This window comes from Corvus kubaryi, unplaced genomic scaffold (assembly GCF_017639235.1).
Source record: "Corvus kubaryi isolate FWS band 111438036 unplaced genomic scaffold, C.kubaryi_AGA036_p1.0 37353, whole genome shotgun sequence".
Classification (NCBI taxonomy): domain Eukaryota; kingdom Metazoa; phylum Chordata; class Aves; order Passeriformes; family Corvidae; genus Corvus; species Corvus kubaryi.
The window spans coordinates 480767-505747 of NW_024581115.1; the positions used below are offsets into that span (position 1 = coordinate 480767).

At 38.2% G+C, this 24981-nt stretch overlaps 1 protein-coding gene across 1 annotated transcript; it reads right to left on the reverse strand.

Annotated features, from left to right (window-relative positions):
- Nucleotides 1-458: 458 nt before the first annotated feature.
- On the reverse strand, nt 459-24761 carry SUZ12 (SUZ12 polycomb repressive complex 2 subunit). The gene is made up of 16 exons (XM_042032337.1): nt 24312-24761; nt 21477-21523; nt 21322-21386; nt 16488-16556; nt 14877-14926; nt 13553-13638; nt 11974-12205; nt 11125-11227; nt 9692-9797; nt 8787-8964; nt 5836-5927; nt 5239-5382; nt 4488-4645; nt 3684-3882; nt 3101-3180; nt 459-2776 (listed from the first exon to the last, which is right to left on the reverse strand). The coding sequence occupies exons 1-16, from the start codon at nt 24607-24609 to the stop codon at nt 2431-2433; spliced, it is 2253 nt and encodes a 750-aa protein (XP_041888271.1). The 5' UTR covers nt 24610-24761; the 3' UTR covers nt 459-2430.
- Nucleotides 24762-24981: the final 220 nt, after the last annotated feature.

Consider the following 24981-nt stretch of genomic DNA (forward strand, 5'->3'; position numbering starts at 1 on the left):
AATGTCTGAAAAATTAGCCACTTGCATGTAAAACCACATCTTAGTTCTGTTACTGCCAACACAAGTGGTATGTGTCACTTGCACTTCTATAAATTGCAGTTCTGCACAGTAAAGTACAACTTGCACATCTATCTCAGGTATTCAGCTCTACCCCAAGAAAGGAGAATGAAAGTTATTAAAAATCTGGCTAAAACCCTGGAAATTTATGGAGATACCTTAAATAGAGCTGTAACAATCTGACAAAGGAAGAACACATATCCAAATTTTAAAAGTCATGCAAAGAGTTTATAGAGGTGCTGCTTGAGGTCTCTGCACATGGAATGACTGGACACCCATCATGGCAAATTTTGTATTACTGAACTTCATGTACAAAAGCTGATTTCAAATAAAACATTTAATGAAAAACAATGGTTCATTTAAACAGCTTAACTTGTTTTGGGTTTTTTGGGGGGGGTGGGTTTGTTTTTACATCTACTGTACCGTTCAAATTCTTTTTAACCAGCTTACATGGCATCTTCAAAGGTACAAATAGAAAAGGCATCTTTATAAATAGAAAACAAGGGGATTTTTTCAGCTTTTATTATAAATTGACATGACATACAAAGTTTACTGAACAGAAGTAATTTCATTACTATTTTGGGGGGATCACCAACTTTTTGTGCAAACAATGCTAGCCTTCTTTTAAGCATTAAGAGCATAACTGCTTAAGAAATGACATAAGCAATAATTCTAGAACTACTTCTCCCCTAAAATAATCTATTTTTTTACATATGTGCACAGCTTTAGCAAATTAAAGCCAGAGAGAAATGCATGATGTACTATCCAGAGGCATAATTAGAGTTTGCTAAAACTCAGAGAGCTGGCAATTCATGAAGTTTGTAATGAAAAGCTGCAGTTTTCCCTCTTTCCTATTTTGTACACAAAATCAGTGACTAAGAACTTAATACTGGATGACGAATCACATCCACACCATTAGTTAAATAGTCTCACAGTTAAACACATCTTAAGGACCATCAAAATCAGTATTTACATTTTATAAATTTCTGAAGACACCATTAGAAAGCTTATATACCCCTTCAACAAATAGGGAACTGCATCTCATGGTGATGGAATGAAATAAAAAACAAAAAATACCTGTATTTACAGCAGCATTGTTCCTTTATAAATAAAGAATATGAAAAATGAAATATTTTAAGGATAATAAAAAATTGAGGTGATGTCACTCAACCACAGTGCTTGCTGGAATAAAACCCTTCGGTGCTGATACTGTACCAGTAGTGAAACCACTTTCCATTGGAAAAAATCTGTAAACGTATGCATAAAATGTGTTAACAGCAGTGCAAAACTGCTCAAATATAGTTTAGTCAGCATCTTAGTATCTGTATTGAATACAATACATCACAGAATACTTACATAAGAAGTGCAACACATTTTCTGGTCCAATTTTACAGTGCATTTTTCCCTCAAGAGTGGCATCTCGAAAGCCAAAGCTAAACCCATGGCCTGGCCTTGCAGTCTGTGCTGAGGCAAGAACTTCTCGGGAAGTTGGCAACACAGCGCCTGCAGATGGACATGAGGCTCTGGCCTTAGCATGGCACCCCAGGACGGGCGACCCCAGACATGAGGGGCTGCACCCAAATCCTTTCTGTAGCTGTGTAAATGTGTAATAAAAATATAAAGGAGCTAAATGTTCAAGTTTAAAATGGTACACTGGGCGATCAATACATCAGAATTATCCACGAAACCCAAACTGCTGGTTAACCTCAAAAAGCCAAGGTGGTACTTCACTGTGTCTGGAACGTGAAAAGCCAAGATCTTTTCCAAACAGGCACAAGACAAAGGAAGTGCTAAGTTCGCCAACTCTGACAATTTTTAGTGTAAAAAAAATTGATTTGTAACATGATCAATTGATAAATGATTTCAAATACAAGGATCAAGGTTAAACTGTAAATAGTCAGACGCTATTTTCACAAAAAGCTAACTGGAGAATTTCTAAATAAGAAAAGCAGAAACTGTATCCCAATCCCCTTTCCCTAATATTTCACAACTTCATGGTAGGAAAAACAGCCAGATACAGATGCAAAAATCTTAATATAAAAACGGTTTTACATATACTTAAATTATGTAAATTCCATAAAGTTCTTAAGACACTAATTACACTAAAATTACAAAAAGATTTTTATATTGCTCTTCATGCTCAGACTCTTAGAATATTGTCATTACATCACCAAAACCAATATACATGTAGTACTTGCATAAGTAACTGAATAAAAACCCTGTTTAAACAATATCCTTGTTGAAATCATTTATTTCCATCCAGCAGTGCCTGTTTGGAATCTCTGTATTTCTGTGTGTAATTCTTTATAGAGCTCATGCACCCTAGAATGTCACTTCAATGCTTGTCCGTTGAATGACAATTGACTTTTGACTTCAGAGCTTCTGCTTCTTGCTCTGTTTTGTGACACCTGAGATGCTTTCCACTTCTGAAATCCTCTCTCTCATGGTATTTTCACTGTATCCATTTGCTGTCCCACTTTGTTCCTCGGAAGATTCCTCGTCCGTCGGGGAGGCTGATTCTCCTTTCTCCAACTTCTGCTGCATCTCTCGGAGCCTAGCCACAGCTTTGTCTATGGACATGATGCTGATGAGGTTAAAGTCATGCATGCTGACCAGGTGGAGCATAAAGTTTCGACACAAGTTCTTCTTAATGATTTTTTGTCCATAATTTTCAACAAACAGCATACAGGCATGATTCATTTGATTGTCAGCAATAAACCTGTCAAATAAGAAAACTGTCATTACGCAAGTAGAACATCTTCAAAAACAAAAAGATACTCTACAACATGATTTATCAATGTAACTGCAGAGAGCAGCTACTACAGAGTCCAGTATTTTTTCTTTTCAAAACCCAAAGGCAACTAGGCACAAGAACTTCTTTAAAAGCTTAAACTCTGAAAAGCTTTACAAATTATCCTTTAATGACCCTTTCCTAAACAACTGAGACAACTAAATTTTAAGTATTTAGTGAATTGCAATGCAAAATGATCAACCAAATGTATCCTATAATTTATTTGTATCAAAACTAAGCAGAATAACATACCCGTGCTTCATAACATGAAGATTCCATAATTTCATCACTTCTTTCTCTCCTTCGTTAACATCAGAAAATTCTTCAATTTGCTGGAGATTGGGAGGAAGGATAGGAAAAGAAACAAACACACCCATCAGAACTGCATGTCTGCTGCCAAGTAGTGAAAGCATACCCAAAATTCAACTTATACACAAAAATATATAGAAAAAATTCAGGTTCTGCAGTCAAAAAAGTTTAAAAAATGTCTTTTCATGTAGAGATTTGTGATGATAAATTATATCTTTATTATAAATAGCCCAAACTGTGTGCTCCTGATTTCAGCATCTCCTCTTTGAAGGAGAAAAGGAGCCACAAACAACGAAAACTTGTTCGAACACAAGGGGACTGAACCAACTTTGCAAACTGAAGGCATACTTGAAAAAACAAACTTTGATTCCATTTATTTCCATCAACAGTTTTCCAGCAAAATGTTCTGCTTTTAAAATGCAGAAATTTTGCAACATATGCCCCATTGTTCCCTAAAACAACTGCAGATCATCTTTTAAAAACCACAATCCACTTAAAATAACTTTAGTACAAATGGAATAATTACAGTAATGGTTTTCTCCCGAAGCCATTCTGGGTCCTTTTCATCCTCACTGTCCACCTCCATCTCCTGGGGGCGGAGGGGCAGACAGGTGTCGCTGTGGAAGTAGAGCCGATTGTGCCCACTGCTGTACGTCCGCTGCTGCTCCACCTCTCCGTCCTCAGACTCCAGGAACTCGGACATGCTTGCTTTCGTGCGCTTTGGCCTGGCAAAGGAGAAATTACTGCTGTCACCATCACATCAGAGATGCAAATACTGAGAACTGTCAGTGATTAATACAAATTATTTTAAGCTCTAGCTTGCAAAAATGTTGGGAGGGGGGAAGTCTCTAGCAATTAAATAATCCCCATTAAAAACCCAACAGCTCATGACCCAACCCTCCAACTTCACCTTTTGGGGAAGAAAAGATTTAGGGTACAGCAGTTAAAGAGTGCTACATTGTTATGAATAGCTATCTCATCTGGAAAAACATAGAAAAATCATGGGTGACATTATCATCCTTCAGTTACATTTTAGTTAGTCATAACAGTGAAATTTAGCACTGTGTATATGCACCTACAGATTCACAAATCTGGTTTATAGGCTGAAAAATTCTTTGCAGAAAGAGTGGTTGGGCACTGGAATGGGCTGCCCAGGGAAGTGGTGGAGTGACTGTCCCTGGAGGTGTTTAAAGAAGACTGGATGTGGCACGCAGTGCCATGGATTAGTTGATCGTGTTAGGTCATAGGCTGGACTTGATGATCTCCAAGGTCTTTCCCAGCCTAGCTGATTCTGTGATCCCCACACAGAGCTTGCTTCCCAGCTCCCTACCTGCAAACCAGGATGTGTGTGATTGGAGTTCTTTTGACGGGCCCGTTGCGGCTGAAGGCGAAGCCGGGCTGGCGATGGATGTCCTGGGGGTTTCCTGCGTAGGAGCCATCGTAGCACTCATTGATGGACACGTCTATTCGAGCACCTTTTGGATGATACTGAAGCACAATTGCAAATACTCAGACAGTAATGACAATGCATCAAGAGGTTTAAACAAGTAACCTTTAAATTCTGAATACCTTAAATATCACCTGTCAATAACCTGATATAACTCCAAGTTTCCTTTCAGAACACCCAAATAATTTTTAATCTCTAGAAGCAAATTATACTAAAGCTTCCTTGCTCTGTACTATTTTACTGTTTTACATAAAACCACCCAGAACTAATTATAAAATTAAGGAAAATATCAGCAAAAGATTGCTAGCAAGTACACTTCTGAACTTCCTAGAGCTTCAAGAGACTTCCAACCTAATTACATTGCTTTCCACATCAAAGAGCACATTGATGCAAAAGCAGTAGCTACAGTCAGAATTCAGCCTCCAGTGGTCAGCACTTTTATATATATAAAGAAAGAAAATCAAACCCACAATATTTCCCCTCCACGTAACACAAAAACATTCACAGAAAGCAGCTTCTAACCTGTAGATACAGTCCTACAACTTACTAAGATGGAAACAGAATCCCTGCACTTGTAGTATCTGTGACAGACTGTACAGTGCTTCATAGTGCTAAACTACAAAAAATTACTTACAACATAATTAAAGATAAATCTGCTGTGGCAGAGTTTAAGATGTTTGAGTAAACTATAGAGTTTCCGACAGTTCAGTGTGCACCAGGGGCAGTGCAAGTCATCGCGGGCCTCGGTCTGCTGCCTCGTGTTGTTGTTGTAAAGGAACTGATGCAAACAAAGGAACAGGCAGAGCAGAATTAGCACCAAATGAGTTTCATTCATCAACTTCCAACCCTCAAAACCAAGTTGGACATCATTACAAGAGACCTTGACAGCAATAGTTAGATCTTGGGAACACTACATCAGCTCAGTGTACTGAAACACTGGTATTTCAAGAATTTTTTTTCCTATAGGAGACCCACCTGTCTCCCTCCAGATGTCTAACAAGGAATGTCCTTTGTCTTTCGGAACATCAGATGTGCCCCCAGGAAGATTAGTTTCCTAAAATACTTCTGGAAAGAGTAGTCTGTGGAATGGCTTTCGGTCTGTGAATCTAAGACTCTTTAAGGCATCCTCTAAAAGGGCAAATGGAAATTTCCACCCAGCTCCCAAGCAAACATTTTAATTCCACACAATATTTAGATTCTAGTTTTTCCCTCTAATTATTATTTTCAATACCTGGTAAAATATTCGCAACTTCTGTCGAGGTTCATTTAAAACATCTCTCTCTTTTCTTGTTTGAAGGTCTGTCGGCAAGGATTCTTTCACAGCTGAAAAAAACCACATGTAGACACACATTTCTTTGCTGCAGAGGAACAGACAAACATTGTTTCTTACCCAAGTATGGAAGTTCTGAGAAGAGCACTGCTGCTGAAGGAAACAAGCTACTCAATTGTCCTTTGACATAAGTAGCTCCTACCAGCAGCAAGGAAGTCTGGATGCTCAGCTTCCTTCACAAACCTACAGGCAAACCCACTTCTAACACAAGGTTATATCCAGTGTTGGAGAATCCTTCAAAGAACTTAAAAATGGTCAGGTAAAAAGTAACCTTTTTCTTACTCCATTTAAGCAGAGAATTCTTTATATATTGCTAAAAGCAGGTGAGGCTGGGAAATTAAAACCATCCCTGCTTCAGACTGCTGCATTCAAACACATCACTTAAATTCGATTTCAGAAGTTCCACCAGTCTCTTAACAGACAGCAGAAATGTAAGTAAACACACAAAATATTTAACTGAAACTTTAACCCTTGAACACTTACTATTTGCATGTGTAATGGTACTGCTCAGTTGCTTCTGAATCTCTTCTGTACACTTTAATCTATGTAATAGTATTTGATTTCATACAATCAATGAGAAACCCCACATAACTAAGCAGGTTTATAAATCTGCCCTCAAGAGAAACCAAATAATGACCCTGCTTGCTTCTGAGTTGTGAAAAAGATGGGAAAACCTAACTTCTAGAAGATGCACTTATTTTGTATTTAGTATTTTGGAGAAGAATGGAAATTTTATCTTCTTTCTGTATGAAAAAGACAGAAGGTCTGACTCTTTAGCCTGCACCACATCAGAGAAATCCCAATTCCATGGCTCAGTTACTTTCAGAACTTTGTAATTACAGCAAAGTTTAAGCTGCCATATTTAGAAAGTCTTTGATGTCTTTATTCCACTGGTCTGCCTTGGGAAATATGCCAAAGTAAAATGACAACACCAAATTTATGTACCATTGGGAAAGTACTGGGTCTTTATCAGAATCTCTGATAGAAGTTTCCTACTGTTTTCACTCTTGTGGTATTCAGACATTGCAAACAGCAGAACCATAATAAATACCCTACAATGCTGCACATTACAATATGTTTGTGTGTAAGAGTTGGCTGTACTATTTGGGAAGGGTGCTCTGGCTGTAACTTTATCAATTTACTGGAATATTTAGCTTTTCCGATAGAAGAAAAAGTGGGTTCGAGGTTTACATTAGCAATGCAGTCTTGCCACGTTCCTACTGTCTCTACATTTATTACAGTAAACTACCACACGCCTTCTAGAGTTAGTTAACTCAGCTCTCATTTCTTTTGCAAGTCTGAGGATAAAACCTGCCTAACAAATTACAATACAGGTCTCCAAGAAACTCTAAAACACAAGGAAGCCTGGTACAAGGAAGAAAAGAGAAAGCAGAACAATTTCTACAGCGAACGTTTGAAGACCTTGCAGGTTCTGTTGGAACTACTTCATGTTTGTATGCACTGTCAGCCATTCATCCTAATGCAAGAAACCCAAGTGTCTGCAGTCCCTAGCTCAGGTAAAATACTCGGGTCAGGAAACAGAAATCAGTCTTATTTAAATATTCTTGTACTCTTTCCAAAGAGAAAGACGCCTGTAGGTTGGCTGAGGATATTAGGGATCATTCTAGACATTGGTTTCTGCACCGGTAGGGTAAAATTCTTCTTGCTCTCACTTTTTTATCACACTAAAGCTCTAAAAGAATCACCACTCTTAGGAAGTCTCACCATTACGTTTCTCAACATTTACTGCAACAAAACTGCATAAAAACTACATTTGGAAAAGCAGTGCTTTTTTCATAACAGTAATTCCCTTGCTGTCAGTACTCCAGCTCCAAAACTTCACCAAACTCAGACTGAAATGCCATTTTGGACAAGTTCTCCGAAGCACTATCAACTCTTCACTAATAGTGCCTCACTGCAACACCCCAGAGACTAAGCCCGGGGACAGAACCACTGCACTCCAGATAATCACTTCTACAACAGGGACCTAGAAGATTCCTTAATCTGAGTCCCAATCTAGTTACAAGCTTGGAAATGCTGATTACTCTCAAGTGAACTGGCTGCCAATCCAGAGTCTAGATGTGTTCATAGCTGTTGAAACAACAGGTGCAGCCTTTGTTCTCTGTACAACTTAAGTTTTCCAGATGTCCTTGAGCTTTACCTGCCAACACCAGGTTCTAATCCAAAGTCACAAACAACTGGGAGTGAGAAAAAATAAAAATGGCATCTAGGCTAACTTTCCTTCTAGTTTCTATACTGAGCATATACATATATATTCCATATACGTTCTGGAATATCCCTCTGGACAGCTTGGGTCAGCTTTCCCAGCTGTATCTTCTCCCAGCTCCTTGTGTCCCCCAGCCTCCTTGATGGTGGGGTGGTGTGAGAAGCTGCCAAGTCCTTGACTTAGTCTAAACACTGCTTAGCAACAACTAAAACATCAGTGTTATCAAAATTATTCTCATCCTAAATCCAAAACACATCACTATACCAGCCACTGAGAAGAGAATTAACTGTATTCTGCGTGAAACCAGGGCACCTATAAATCCAGAAACTTACAGAACAGTAACTGGAGTGAGTAGGGCAAACCAGATAATCCCAAAAATCCTACTGATGGATTTTTCCCAATGTATTTCACAGCAGGATTTACCAGCATTGTATATAATCACTTCAATATTGTCCTGATGTTTAGTTTTTAACCTTAAAAAATTTACAAAATACAGGATACAACAAAGTCCACTCAGTTTTGCTTTTTCCTGTTGAGAATTACCTGAAGCAGCTGCACCAATGAGCCCTAAGCACACAAGGGCTAAGCAGATGATTATTCAGCAGCAAAACCAAAGTTTGCTTACCTATAGTCTGAGTAGGCTTAACAGAATTGGGCTTGTTTTCTTGAGAGAGGCTTTCAGAATTTCGTGTTGCAAGAGGTTTAGCTATAGGAGCTGTAGACTTATCATTTGTGTCTCCTGTCCAACGAAGAGTAAACTGAAGCGTAGGTCCCTGAGAAAATGTTTCAAATGGAGGCAACCGCTGGAGAGTGGGGGAAATAAAAAAAAAAACCCAGGAGAGTAAGTGTCTTCACAAAAACAATAATGAGAAAATATTCACAAAACGTAGACTGATGTAATTTATTTTAATCCAGTTAAAGGCTAGTCAGGATAATTGAGCCTATAACTGTACTTTTACTATATAATTTGGATCATCTCTGCTTTTTTCATAATTATAAGATCATGGTGAAATACAAATACTCTGCAACTATCTGGAATCCTCTTCTCTTCAATCACTTACAACTCATACTCTCCCAGGACATGTGAGCATGACTATGTAAGTACATAGAGTCACTGACTGTTGATTCACCTCAGTCAACAATTTCTCAACCCTTCCTCCTACACTGATACATCCTCTTCATCACTACATTTTATCAGCATTCTCTTAAGGTATGTACATAAGATCACACCTGTGAAAGGTCTGGGTTCCTCTTTCTTCCCCTTTAAATATTCTGCAGTTTGCTCCTTTTTGATATGTCCAACTTGTTAGAATAGCATTTAAACTGCTTGATTTTCTAGGTCAGAAATTCAGAAGTCACTGAAAAGAAAACAGCTGCCATACTTACAGTAGTTGCCATCTACTTGTATTAAGGATCCAGTGTAGCCAAAGCTTTCTAAACTGAGAGCTAAATTAAAATGTATGTCCATACATTCCAAAGAGAATTATTTCCTGTGAAGACAGGTCTCTTGGCCACTAAAACAATCCATACCTTCCCATCCAGAATCGTTTCCCATGTTGCTCTTTTCTTGCTAATGGGATACTCTTCCATTTCCTGCATGGCCACTTCATATTCCCCATCCAGAAGTTGCAAGCGTCTGTCAAGACAAAACACCCATTATGTGCAAAAAAGCTCTTTTTTATTGTTTGCCTATTAAAATGCACTATTTCACAGTAACTAAATTTCCATGAACCTAAAGGCGTATTTTCAGGCAAATTTATTTGACTAGGTCTGAATCTTAGGCAAACATCATCCATAACAAAGAAAAATGTTAAAGACTAAACCAAACATATAAACATTTTAATGCATGACTTGGTTCTGCTGCAAATCAGTCTCATTTATACAACAGCATGTCTGAGAATGTCCTTGCTTATCATCACTACAAAACCATCTAATGGTTTCTATTGTGTTTAGCATATTCAAGTTCTCCAGTAGAATTAAGTAATAGAAAAGAACAAAATATTGTCAAGACTTCTAAGATATATATTAGAAAAAGGATATTTCTTCAAAACCCAAACTCTTCTCAAAATATACTTCTAAAACCCTATTTGGATAAATAACCATTTTGTCAGAATTAGTTGGAACTGGTTTAAAGCAGCTTTTTCTTCAAGCTCCATTTTTATTGATAAAGAAATCATCTAAATACCTACCTTTACCTGAGACCTGCATTTGCCATGGAAAGAGGTCTTATTTTCATTGTACTGTATTTTGGCTGTTGGCACTATGATCCTTTGCAGCACAACCAACCAACCAACCAAAATGTCCACCCAGGAAATGGTCTGGTCCTTATCTTTTGAACTAGATCTGGAGTGCTCTGAGCTATTGACACAGGAGTTCACCCCACTCCACCTTCTTTGAAATACTTTAAGTAGTATCATGATAATAAATAACTAAACTACATGACAGAGTAAGCCTGTTACAATTTTAACAATTTGTTTGATTGTCCTGTAGTAATGGAGAACTTACGTCCTCTCTAGCTGCTGGCAGAATGAGACCTGTGACTACATCAGCAATGGTCTGGGCATGGAGAAAATTATGGCACGCAACAGAATGTAAGCAGTAAGGGTATTTCAGAGAACTTTTCTTTGTTTTTCTTTTAAATTATGCTGTCACTGATCTTTAACAGAACCCCAGAAAGTACATCTGCCAAAAACTGGCAAGGAACAGACAAACAGATGCAAATTAACAGGACAATATTCAAGTTCACAGATGGGAATTATTTACAATAATCACTGAATGGGTTTCAGTATAAAATGTGTTATGAAACCTGCAGGTTTTTAAAAAAAACATAACAAGCTGAAGTTCTTACTGTAAATAACAACTAAAATGCAGCCAAATACAACCTACACTGTAACAAAGAACATATTAAGTTTATTATCAAACAAACTTCTAATGATTAATAGAATTGTTTTTAATAATATCACCTGTTTTTATCAAAAACAGTCATTTGTGCTACAAATGTCTTTTCCCCATCTTCACGATTTGAAGAGTTTCTTTTTCTTCTAGCTGGAAGCTCCTCATTGACATCTGCACATAAGAAATATGGTATTCAATCATTATATAAGCACAGATTCAAAAGATCAAACAGTCTCTATGCAGTCACAAATATGGCTGTTGATGGTGTCAGATGTGCCATACAATAGAGAAGGACAATGCAATAGAAAGAGCACTTAGCTTAACAGTAATCATATTTTAGGTATGTTCTCATGTATTTATAGTTTCATCCTATTATTCTGTCAGCATAAAGAAGTTGGGATTTGATCTTCCTCCTCTTGTAGCTATAAAATAGTGAGAAAGTTTTTCATCCTACATGCACTTTTCAAGGCTGAAACATTTGTGTTGTAACACATCTCAGTAAGATTAAGAAAATAGCTTTTAAAAATTTGTTATTGGGGTATTTTCTCTATTGGCTTGTCATTTAGTTTTGCTGAGAGATACTGACAGCACCTACAGTGAGTCAGTGTTGGTAGAGGAATAATGACACTCTCAGTGACCACAGGGCTCTCTTGCACTATTCACCTTTTAACAGTGCTGCCTCACACCTTCACCACTACATTAGTAACAACTGGTGTTAAATTTACAAAAACCAGAAGCACAATTTCTAGCTACCAGCTGAATTTCAGCCCCTAAAAAGAGACTGCAAACAAATAAAAGCTCAGTCACTCAGTTATTACTGGCCCTTGTCACAGCGTCACCTACACTGCACATCAAGATGACTCTATACATGCTTACAAGATAAACCTTGCAAAAGCAGATTTAAAGGTTGAAGTTACCAATGTTTTCATTAGTTTCGCCATTGATCAGTCCATTAAATTCTCTCCTTCCTGGGCGAGTGACTCTGAATAACAATGAGTAAGACTTCACCATATGGCTGTTGCTTGGTTCAAACTCATTGCTGGAAACTGCAAGTGATGGGAAGTTGCCTGGTTTTATTTGGCTGAGGTCTGGGTTTAAAGGCACCTGCTTTTTACCTGTAGGAACCTGTCTTATCGGACAACTGACATCCTGCAGCAAAACAAGAAAGATAATGTTTGGGTTTTTAGACTTCAAAGTAAAGACATTATTTAAATTGACGTCATTTATTAATCGTACTTGTTCTGCCAACTTTTGAAAATAAGCCTTGTAACAGATATAAATAAAAAAATCTGGAGCAATCCCAGATTTTAAATGCAAACCCAGATATTTTTAAGTGTAAATAAAATTGGCATTCTATAACCCCTTCTGGCAGCAGCCATCTTTCTCTATGTGATTAAAGTAACACTAACATGAGGCACTTAGATTGTTAAACAGTCACTAATACTAATTTAATTCTGTTTACCTGAAGAAATTAAATGTTTAGGATACATATATATATTTCAAGGGATTCCTATCTTCTCCTTGCAATATTTCAAAGTGCACTTTGTGCTATCTGTGAGATAAAGAAGCACTCATCTGGGATTTATTATATTCAGTACCTCTCAAAGAGATCATCGAACATTGTGTAGAATTGGGAAAACAAGACAAGATGGCCTAAATATGAAGCTTGAAGCAAAACATTTGGAATAACAATCAGCACCTCCTGATCTCACCATATTTATCCATACTATAACAATTAACAAAATTGGCTAGAAACAACATCAATTCTTAAAAACATGTCAAATCAGCCTAGCATTCTTAGGGAAGAACACATAGTTCTGACTGCAAATCTTTCCCTTTCTGGTAAAAACCTAAAGCATTACTAAGCCTCCCATATTCTCATAGTTGGGAAGATAATTTGCCAACTGATGTAAAATAAGCACAGCTAAAACTGCAAGCAAATTCAAAGATGCTTTAAAAATAAATATAAAATTGCTTATGAATCATGGTAGCTAAAACCTGCAATAACTGAAATGATCAAAATAAAAAACACAGGTACAGAAAAAGCAAGGAAAGAGACAAGAGTTGGCAGATGACTGAGGAATTCAAAACAATTACAATTTGTTCCTTTTTACTCCTAAACTCTAAAAGGCATAGACTACTTTATGATTTTGTGATTGCCTGGTTTACTTAAGCCTCTGGACATCACAACAAAATGAACAGTTTAATGACGTGACACACAAAAACTGAGGTAAAACCAGAAGTGGCTGAAATTCACAGTGAGTGGATGTGATTTACAAGCTTAATTCAATCAACAACGTTAAATGCTTTTTAAAACTCATTTCTCATAAAGCTGTGCAAAATCCAATAGAAAACAACTTGAATACACTCGTTCTTAAATTTAAAGACTAATTTCAACTATACAGCATCACTATATGGCAATGTTACCTGGATATTCCAGAAGCAGGTAAACATTTTGCTTTAATGTATATAAATAGTTTGTGAAATAATTTTTACCTTTCGTTTCTTGTGGCAAACTTTCACCAGTAGTACTTCCAGAGTTACAGAATTTTGTTCATTTTCTGAGTTTTGTGATGGCTTATCTAAACAGAAAAGTATTTTAAATTCTGAAAAAGTGAAGATCTATTCAACAATATAAATCCATCTGTAATTACTTTTTAACCACAGGCACCTCCCAGGTACAAAGACCTTTAACCACATTCTTAGTTTCAACTCTCCCCAAACTTACTACAAATTTCCACTTGAGAATATATCCTAATTATTCTCATATTAACAGATTAAAAGGCATAGCTGATCTCTAAAGTTTAAAAGAGCAAGTGTGCTATGTTTTATAACAGAGAAAAATGTTATGGGTAGATTTAAGGACAGTCAGAATACACTAATTACAGATGAGTCAAATTATTTTTTCCAATTTTTTTCTTTACAGGTTGCAAACCTGAAATTTGAGTTTAAGATCCAGATGCTATCAGATAGGAAAATAAAACAAAATTATCCCTCTTCAATCTCAAATATTATGCAAAGTTAAATATATACACAATAGCTGCTAAAGGACTCTCGAAAGAACCTGAAAAAAAAGTCTTAGAAACTAAGACTTGGTTTCAGAGACTGCACAATAAATTTCCTAGAGCCTGGAATCTTCAAGGTAGCTGCTGCCAGCAGTGTGATCAGCAACGCCAACCAAAAAATTAGAAATACTGTTTTATTTTAATGGACAAACAGCTTTTGCTCTCAGAGCAATAGAACTCCTCATTCTGGTCGATGAAATCTGATATTCCGATTTTGAGAGGCAAATTCTTACATGCTTGAAAGACACCATGGAATGACTTGAAGTCACTAAACTATTATTTCCATGGCTTTTATAATCATTGACATGGCCTTCCCTTCATTTCTAGACTTGACAAAATTTTTTCTTACACTTCTATTTTAAACTAGCATGGAATCTTCCAACTATTTGATGGCTGTGGGGTTTTTTAAAGCTACTTCAAACACCAAAGACACACTCCCAGAAAATGACATTCTTCAGGAAAGAATCACTTTCCTCAAGGTCTATTTCAGTTTGAATGGATAATGACAAAGTATTTCTCAAAATCACTGTTCTGACTAAAACCCTGAAGGCTTACCTTCTTAACATCACAATTACAGTACAACATTTTTAAAGCACTACTGAATTATAACTAATGAGACAGGCTGAACAAGTAAATTAAAACCTGCATCCAAACACCAGAGATTAAAAACATTCAAATATTCCCCTCACGTATCTTTACTAATTTCAAAGGTGTTATACAAATTAATAGTGTAATGAATGAATTGGCAAACATACCATTTTTATGGAAGAAGCCAGTAAATGTAAGTTGCAAATGAGCAGACAAGCTAAATAGGGAAAGAAAAAAAAAAAAAAAAAAAAAAAAGGAAATGTTAGAATAAATAAGTGTTTTCTTCTCACAGCTACCACTTCACTAATGTTCAGTACAGAACTCTAATGATTCAGTCCATCCTTTTAACTTGGAAACTGCCTGGATACAGCAGTTGCAGTTGATGCAGAATTGAACACCAGTTTTCTCTTTACAGACTCATTCTCTCTGGGTACTCTATGACTTACTATGTTAAAAAAAAAAATTTAACACTACAGTAGAAAAACACTGCCTGAAGACAGGAGATCTTGCCTTCACAAGCAGGTAAACACATTTGTTGGACATTCATCAGCAACAGAGTTCAGTTTTGGTGGAAATTGTCTAGAATTTCACCCTGAACCATGGGCTTGGTACAGATTAAAACAAAACCAAACCAACAAGTATTTTAATCTTGGTAATGAGAATCTGCAGGGGGAACCTTCATCTTTAGAAATAAAGATTATCAGTTACATCAAGTCCATATAATTCATAACATATGCAATCAAAATAATAATTGCATCTGTTTTGTTTCACAACCTATTCTGCTGACTATAGACCCATCTTACTTCAAATTGCAAAATTCAGAGCACATTTCAGTTTAAAGCAAGTATTTATAAACCTAGATTAAAAACAGTCTCAAAACCACTTAGTAGTTCTGAAATACACATTGAACAAAACATCAACTGTCCCACCACACCACCAGACACAATTTTGCGCACCTTCATTTCTCAGGCAGATACAGCCTGACACTCCACACTTATTTTTTAACGCAAACATTCCCAAGAGCTCTGAGATGATCAATGTAAGTGCCCAACAGCTTGAGCATTCAAAGGACTATAACTACACCAACCTGCATTATTCATCCAGGTTACTTTTCCACACTAAAGCACATTTTGGATAGTTTTGAAAGCACAAAAAACAACACACACAAATCAATACTCTATGTTGTTTCAACAAAGCAACTAACAACAATATAGGGAACAAAATATAATTAAGAAAAATAATACATGGTAAATCCATAAAACCTCTTAGAATACAAAATTTATGTTTGTTTCAGACTACACTGTATCTAGCACAGCTGCCTCTGCAGTAGTCTAATGATTTCCAAACACTGTGGGAAAAGGTTAAAAATAGCAAGTATACAACAACATAAACCCCAAGCAATAAAACTTTGTTGTATTTTCCCAAATCCACCTCATTTTTTTACTTTTAATTCCAATGCACACAGATTAGTTACTGACACAACTGACACTCTTAAAAACAAAGTTAAGGCAAATACCTATTTAAAGTTTCTATACACATTCTAAGAGCTGCCACAACAAATATTGAAAGTTTATCCCAATACTGCTTTTCTCCAAGTTAAGTGACCAGCATATATACACACATTTTAAGATTCTGGAAGCAACATTTCAAACAGTAAGTGCCTTGCTTCTAGTAATAACTCTTTATCACTTGCACTTGATCAGTCGAAAGTACTTTTGATTTAGCCCGTGCATGTGCTCATTTGTGCCCACACACATAAATATACAGCAGGACAGTACCTGTGAGATTCTTGTTCTCCCTTCATTTTCTCTACTTTTGATAACATGTCATCTACTTTGAATGTCTTCCTGCAAGGAAAAAGCAAAAAGAATAGTTTTACACAGCCACTATAACCCACAACTAACAGCAGAAACAATTATTCAGCCTGAACTCTGACTTGGTTTTCCATCTAAAACTGTCTATATATACTATTTTAGCCTTCTCTTCAGGAAACACCCTTTAGACACATATATACTTCTTCAGACCTAGTACCACGGTCATGTTATAAGCGACACAACTGCTTCTCAAGCACTATCAAAAATAACACAAGGAATTAAACCCAGACCTTGTAAACGTAATCCTACTGCTCATAAGAAGTTTCATTTAACAGCAACATATTGAAATCCTTGCAATGAACATGTTTAACCACATTTCAGTTTTGTCAAAGAAAATCTTCCTGTTTTAGTGACACTTATACATACCAGGAATTGACGCAACAGCCCTTCAGTCATTACTATTTTAATCTTGGTCATAATAATAATGAAAAACACTTAAAACTTTGTAGGACAAAAGAGTTAAAAGCCTAATTAAAAACCCAAAACCTCACTTCTCAACACATTTCTATTAAATGGACACAATGCAAAGAGCAATGAATTTTGAAGCTACCTTTGGAGCACACTCACAGGAAACAGGGAACGATGACAACCAATGACAAAAATGTCAGAGAATAATCACTTCAAATCATTCCTCTCTGTAATTCTGACATCAGTCTGTTCATGCTCGTATGTTCAGCTTGTTCTACCATACATACAATTTCACGTTCATTGCTTAATAAAGCTCACTCATGAGCAGAAGTTATTCAACACGTTACAGAACAGTCTTTCTATTTTTCATTAAAGGCAAGTTAATGCTTGGCTCTAGGTGCCCACAAAATTGCACCTGACTACAGTGACAACTCAAGAATCTGACGGCATCTTTCCTTTACATTTATACCTTAGAAAAATGGAGTAAGAACATCATAAACAGTTGCCGAACACTGGGTTTCTTGCAGAGGGAACACCACCACCCTGTTCTGGGGAAGTGGGAAGCATTTGTCTACAGAAATATCCTGACTGAAGAAACACTGATGTCACTCTGTCCACAGTCAGCATGTAATGCTCGTGAATGATTGAGTTACACATCATGTGGTGACTAAACAGCAACATTGGGCAACAAAAACTACAGGGCTGCACTCAGATAACAAGGAGAAAAACAATTATGATTTGTGTAATAAACAATCACTGATTCAAAGCTCTACTCAGCCCAAGATTCACACATATGACAGACTGAAGAACTGACTCACCTACACTAAAACATGGGATTATTAAAATGACCATTGCTGTCCTCAGCTTTAAATCAAGAGACGTTAGGCACAGAGCAATTCATTAAAAGTTTCAGATTCAAAGGTAAAAATGTCTCTGCGTGCACTTTGCTCCAGTTCATCAAAATCAGCCACTGTTCTGCAGAACAGTAAGTTTAGAGGGCTTTCTGCAGACTGAGGAATTGCTTAAAACAGATTTAGAGCAAAGTTATGTCATGACTGGAATACGAGCCAAAAACCAGCTAAGAGACAAACATGATCCCAGAAGGGGGAAAGTTAACAATCTTCCATAAAAGATACTAATATCTGACACAACTTGTATTTAACATGTGACCATTATTGATCCAAAAAAGAATAGTGGCACAACCTTTGCTAAATCCAGACTCAGGTTAGGCAAAACATGGGAGTCCTGCTAATAAAAAAATCTTTCAGAAAAACTAAAAATAGCAACTGATAAAAAACATTTGCCTTTGAAGTTAACTTGTAAGAGCAGAAATTCCTTTAAAATTACTATTTATGTTACCATGTTCCCATGCAAAACAGACAAAATTAAGTTCTTGTAATAACCATTCCTCACACTCAGGATTTTCAAGACAGCATTTACTTGTGTAACAAGTATGTGCATCTTGTGCATTCCTTTCTCCACCCACTCTTATTCCAGACAAGGAAAGTAATAATTAGCAAAGTATTAGAAGTCACATCATAGCATGCCATTGTTTTGCCAATTATTCCTTTATCCAAGTACTGTATGTGAATACTGTCACCAAATACTGTATGTGAAGTAATTTTATTAACAATTAGTAACTTCTTTCCAACACCATCATTTGGTCTAATATACTAACACCTGAAGACAGACCCAGAGACACAAAGCCCAGTTCAGCTCTCCATCAAGTATCAGCTGACCAAAGCCCATCACCTCTCCAATAAGCAACAACTTCAATACCTTTTTAGCCCAGATTGACACATGGCCATTAACTATTCCTTATGACCATTTTCCTATGATCTAAGCATTCTAGGCTTTCTAAACACTTTCTTAGTATTAAACATGTATTAAACATAATTTCCTCATAAAAATGGAGTTTTAGTTCCCTACGTCCAAGCGATAAATTTGTCTGGCATTTTTCTCAGACTATCATAGAGCCGGAGGTAAAAGATGCAGAGTTATAGTTACTGTTGTTCTTTAAGTAAGTTCTATAAAGTTTGGAGATTAGTTCTTTATATTTTATTTATAAACTGTTTACTGAAATGGCAATCAAAATAATTACCAGCAATTTAAAAATGGCAACATTTAGGAGTTCTAGGGGAATAAATTAATATACGTGTATAGTCCACATAAGCAGGCTAATAGTGATGCAGTTCCAGAAGAGACCTCTTTGCAAAAAGAACTCTACTAACATTTTCACTATACTGAAACCAGGAACACAGATTTTTCTTAATATAAACCTCAAGATGATCTTCTCTAGTTCAGATCTTTTCCCTCTTCTAAAGTCTCTTTTTCACCAAAACAAGATCTTAACTAGTTCTATTGAATGAAGAATAGTGATTCAGATCTTGGGGATATCTGTAAGTATTTACCAGCACAGATCAGCAAACATGGATCCTGCTAACCCCCACAGGAAGTGCAGTTCAGACTCTTTTGCCAATCTCTCAGTCCAAACTACCTTTAAATTACAACTTCTCTGGTTTTAACTATGCTGAAAGAGAAGGGCCACAGTACCAACTGAGCATGGAAAGGGTAGAGAGAACCCAGGGGGGAACACACTTCACAATTACTTTCTGGCTTTTTCCCTTTCAACTGTGCTTGCTCACTTCTGTTGCATTATTGTGTTTTTATAGAGAAAACATACCAAAACATTTTACTTGATCTTCCCAGACCTAATTACCAGCATGATTTTAGTAAGTCAGCATTGTCAGAACTATTGAGAGAAACAGCTGTAATCTGTCTGTTATTAGAACATCTCACAGCTAAACTCACAGTTCTAACACAAAACATTAAGGGAACTGGTAAAAATCAGTACATTTCCAACAGAAACCAAGCATTACTTGTGCAGCTGAATCAACTGGAATTTGGAACAGTGGGTAACAGTGCACAGGCAAAGAATTGTCTCTTGCTTCCCAGCCAAGTACAGCAGATATCCAACAGAACACTTTCAAGTAACATACACATTTAAATCAATAATAAATTAATCTAAATTATAAGCAAGAACTTCCTGTAGTTCCATTCTAGTTAGAAAAACCAAACCACAAAAAACAAGACACCCTGAAAATAATTTCTTTGAATTTTGCTCTGACTCACTCTAAAATAAGCAAAAAATTCATTTTGGTAACTTTCGTAAGAAAAAGTAAGCTACAACTTCAATTTTAAAAAAAACCCCAAACCTGATCATTACCTGTCCTAAGTATCTGAAGTTGTATGTTATGGATTCATAAGAAGTAGTTATATTGTGGCATTAAAACTCATAGCAAGAACATTAAACAATATCCAAGAGATCAAACAATGCCATAAATAGCTCCTCTAATTTAAATAAAAATATGCAAATTCTATTGATCTACAGATCATGCAGATATTACTTCCCTTAGATATAAATACAAAGTTTAAATTAGAATTGTCTAAATAATTACATTTTGTTGCATATTTGTTGTACTTAAGTCCCACAGCAACTGTTTCCAAGAGATAAGAACTTTGGTACTAAAATATTTTAAACTAAATGTTCAGGTTACAAAAAAAAATCTAAACTGTAACAAAGGATTTTCAGTGAAGGGGAAGTAACTGGAAGGGCCTTGTGATTCTGCTAATAAATAATGTACACTGCACTTGGCCCTCTGCAGTGTTTCTATGTTTCCAGGTCCACTGACAGGCAGCTGTACCACCTCACACAACAGGAATGACTACTTTGCAGTATCAAAACTGAAGCCCATCTCTCAGGTGTATCCAGTTCAAAGCAACCTTTTTAAAGTATTTGCTGGAGTTCTTGTAAAATACTATAAACAGACCTCCTTTATTTTCCAGCTTTTAAAATAACTACAGAAATAATTACTGGATTCTTTCATGACTAACTAACAAAGCCAATAGTTTTGTATTTGGGTTTTGGTTTTTTCAAAAACAAGTGGTTAGGTTACAGTTTAAAATACAATGTTTCATATGATTATGATTAAGCACCATTGATTACAAGAGTTGGGATGTAATACAGTTTTGTTTGGTTTTTTTTAGTAAGTTCTCTTCCAAAAGAGAAAACCAACATAGGAGAATTAGTTAGGATTCTGCAGATAGTTTTCCACATCTGAACACTTCCAGTATGAACAGCAGTCACATGGATAAAGCTACACATACACTTAACATTGCAAAAAATCTCTTAGGTCTCAGAAATCAACTGTACACTGAAGTATGCATTTTAATGTTTTTCAAAAAGAAAACAGGACATCACCCTCCACTGTTTTTTGGACTTGTGCTACTTGGTGAACATTTTAGGATTACTTTACAAAAACAATTTTACCTTTTGATATTTGTTCGGGAGTTTCTGTGGGACATGTAAGTGAGAGTTCTGTGCAAAAATATTGGCTGCAGGGGGGAAAAAATAGACAATGGTTATCCTTTAATTAGAATTTTCTACAAGTGCAAAGTAAAGGAGTGATAAAACCAATTACTCACTGCTATTAGATTTCGGGTGCGTAGAAATCTGTATATCTGTGTTGGTTCTAAGAAAAAGGAACACATGTTATCCAATGTAACTTACACCTCCAGAAAGACAGTCTTATAATGATAAAAAGTATCTAACTTAGTATGGTGATTACTTTGAAACAATTATCACCAAAGTCATTAAGTGAAGCGTCACAACGTCCAAGTAACTCCAAGTTATTACATTCAAGGTTACTTCACCAACTCTACAACACAAAGCAATTTCTTGTTTAAGGTACTACAAATCTGGGGTCACAACTCAACTCTGACTGCTCTTGCTTTCCACAAAATGTGTTTCTTACAGGCCTTGTATCATGAAAGGGCAGAATAAATACCTCAACGTATCACAACCTATGGTCATACATGCAAGTTTTCTTCATGAACTTAATGAACACATCTGCTATGATACCAAAATAGCACAATACATTTACACAGTCAGACAATTTGGTATCTGCTTTACAGTTCTGGCAAGTACCAAGGTCACTTGCAGCAGGTACTGAAACAAGAATAAGGACTGCCAGTTGACTATGATCCATTATAGATCATTCTAAGGTGGGAAATTAACGTTGTTTTTAGTAAAGCAGCTACTGTTTCCAAGTGCAAAAGGAGGGAAGATAATTCAGCTGTTCACAAAATGGACGCTAAAGCACAGCATCACCTCAAACAGGTCCGAGAACTAATGTTCAAAGGATCAAGACTTGCCTACAGACAAGAAGAGGACCTTTGGTTCAGTTTTAACCAATTCAGTTAAATCATGACAAGAAGGGTTTTGTCTGGATGAGGTTATTTCTAACAAGAATTCCAAACTAAGCTGAAATACACCCTATTTAAACTGAAATAAAAGCCAACTTCACTAAGTAACATCAGCAAGAAACTTATAAATGACTTGGTAATACACATCAAGTGGAGAGAAGTAAGAATGGTCAATGTATTGATGACCATGCTAAGGCTGGTAACACTGCCTCCATTTCCCACAAAAAGAAAACAAAGTTTATTTTTAAAGAATATACAATTTTCTTTTCATATGACTGCAAAACATTTATTTCAAATAGCTGGAAACTTTATTGTGTGGAATTCCGCAATCAGAAGTAGAAAAGGACAGCTTTTTATACCCTTTACCCCTTTTTAAAGATATTATTAAGCCTTATTTCTACAGTTATGAACGTAAGACCCCATAGAACCCATTATTAAAGAGGTATTTTATTGATAGAGAAGGAAATCTTAAAAGGATCACAGTATTTCCTTTAAGAAGGCTGATGAAAGCCAGTAAAATTCTGCTTAATGCAAATTATCATAATAAAATCTGTATTTTTCAAATCAAGGTAAAAGAAAGAAAGAAATTAAGAAATGTGCACTTTGCCACAAAGTGAAAATACGGAGTAGTCACAACTTTGAAAAACACATCCCAGGTTTTTTAGTCTCAAAACCCCCATGACATAATTATAATTTCTTAGTGTATGAAAACATTAAGCTACATTCACAAGGATGTAATTTAATTTAAAGGCAACACATTGCTGCTTCAACTTCAGTTTTCCCAAGTGGAAAAATTCTGAAATACTCTTCAACCTGCAGAGACATACATTTCACAAGTCTGTATTACTCAGCAAAAGCTTAAAATAAATCTTTTATCTTTTCCTAGCATATGACCCTGAAAAAGGACAAAAACAGTCAGGAAGAACGTGATTCAATAGTACACTGTTAGGATTTTTTTAACACAGTATTTACTAACTGCAGTTTTCCCATGATATTTGCATTACAGGGTTAACATATACGTACATAAATACGTACATCTACACTGTAGCTTCCTCCTAACCCCCACCTCCACAGCTCTGTGCTTTTCTTATCTGACACACTGCGCCACGGGCAGAAGAACTTTTTCCACCTCGGGCACTGACACTGAGAAAAGCTCTTAGAACTTAAGTTTGCCACTTGACCCATTTGCAGCACAGTATTTGCTGAACACAGAGTGTTGTTAAAAGGGCTGAGACTCAAATGGCCACACATTATTCGAGACACCATAAACTCCAACACTGTCACTGTCTACAGCAAGTGTGAGCATTGACAGCACTAATCCCAAAACAGGATCATGTCTTCAAGTAGGGCATTAAAAATTCCGTTCAAAGCCTGGCAACTGCACAGAAATCTTTTAGTACAACTTAAGTTTACTTCTCCACTGTGCTTTTACACCAGATTTCCACAAACAACTTTCTAGTGCATTCAAGGGGATTCCCCTCCTATCTGGAACTGCCACAGGGGGGATGCCTGGGTCGCAAAGGTCAATTTCCAATACGAAACCTCGACTACAGGAAAATTATTGCCAGACAAAGAAAAACCAAGTACAGTGAAGTCTTAATCGCGTCATGCCCCTGAAACGAGCTCGAACGGCAGAGGCCAAAGAGGAAAGGGCCCCCTCGCCCCTCATTGCCCAGAGCCTCCAAGGGCTGCTGGAGAAGGGAAGGGAACCAGCCGCCCCGAAAGCCTGATGGGAAGTGCTACTGAGAACCAAGTTCATCGGTGGGCGCGGACACACACACACACACACCCACTCACACCCGCCCTCCGCCCCGCGGGCCCCGGGCGCCTCTCGCCGCCCTCCCGCACACCGGCCCCGCTCCCCGCGCTTCCGTCCAGGCCCCGCCGGCCCCCGCCTCCCCCGGCCCCGCTCCCCCCCTCCGTCCCCCCGACCGTGTTTACCCCCGGAAGCCCCTGCTCCCCAAAGCCCTCCCCTCCTCCTCCCGCCCTTTCCGCGGCGGCCCGGGCCGGTTCCGCCGGCCCGGCCCCCACTTCCTCCGGCGACCCGGTGCTCACTCTCAAAGGCCTGAAGAAAGAGGTCGTGGTCGGCCTGGATCTGCTCCATCTTCGGCTTCTTCACCGGGGGCAGCGCCGCTGCCGCCGCCGCCGCTGCCGAGGAGGCCGAGGAGCCGCCCGAGTACCCACTGCCTCCTCCTCCTCCGCCGCCGCCGCCCGCAGCACCGCCGGATTTGCCGCCGGGAGCCGCCGCCGCGGCGGAACCCCCGAACCCGCCGCCTCCTCCTCCTCCTCCGGCGGCGCCGCCAGCGGAGCCCGAGCTGGGCCCCGCTCCTCCACCGTGCTTCTGAGGAGCCATGGGGGTGGCCCCGGGCGGGCCCCGGCTGGACGGAGACCGAGCGGGGCGGGCAGGGCCGGGAGGGGCGGGTGCGTGAGGCGGGGGGGACGCGCCGCGCTCCAACTCCGCCAAGTCTCCTCCGCCCCGCTCCCCTCAGCGCCGCGGCCGCCGAGCCCGACCGCCGCCGCGCGCCCGCCCCCCGCGCGCGCCCATTGGCCGCGGGAATGGCGCCGCGCCGCCCCATTGGCCAGTATCGGCCCCGCCCCCGCGTGACGCGCGGATGGTTCTGGAAGCGTTTGGTTGGTCCGCGCGCTCGGCGCGCGCCCCCCCACCCCGCGCCTTTGAACTGAATTCGCGGGAAAGCGCCGCTCGCGCTCCGGCGCGGGGCATGAT

Coding starts and splice junctions, on each gene's coding strand:
- SUZ12 (XM_042032337.1), bottom strand. CDS start 24,609: ATGGCTCCTCAGAAGCACGGTGGAGGAGCGGGGCCCAGCTCGGGCTCC. Junction 13,639..14,876: donor TGGCTTCTTCCATAAAAATG/GTATGTTTGCCA, acceptor TTTTCTGTTTAG/ATAAGCCATCACAAAACTCA. Junction 12,206..13,552: donor TTTGCCACAAGAAACGAAAG/GTAAAAATTATT, acceptor GTTTTGCTGCAG/GATGTCAGTTGTCCGATAAG.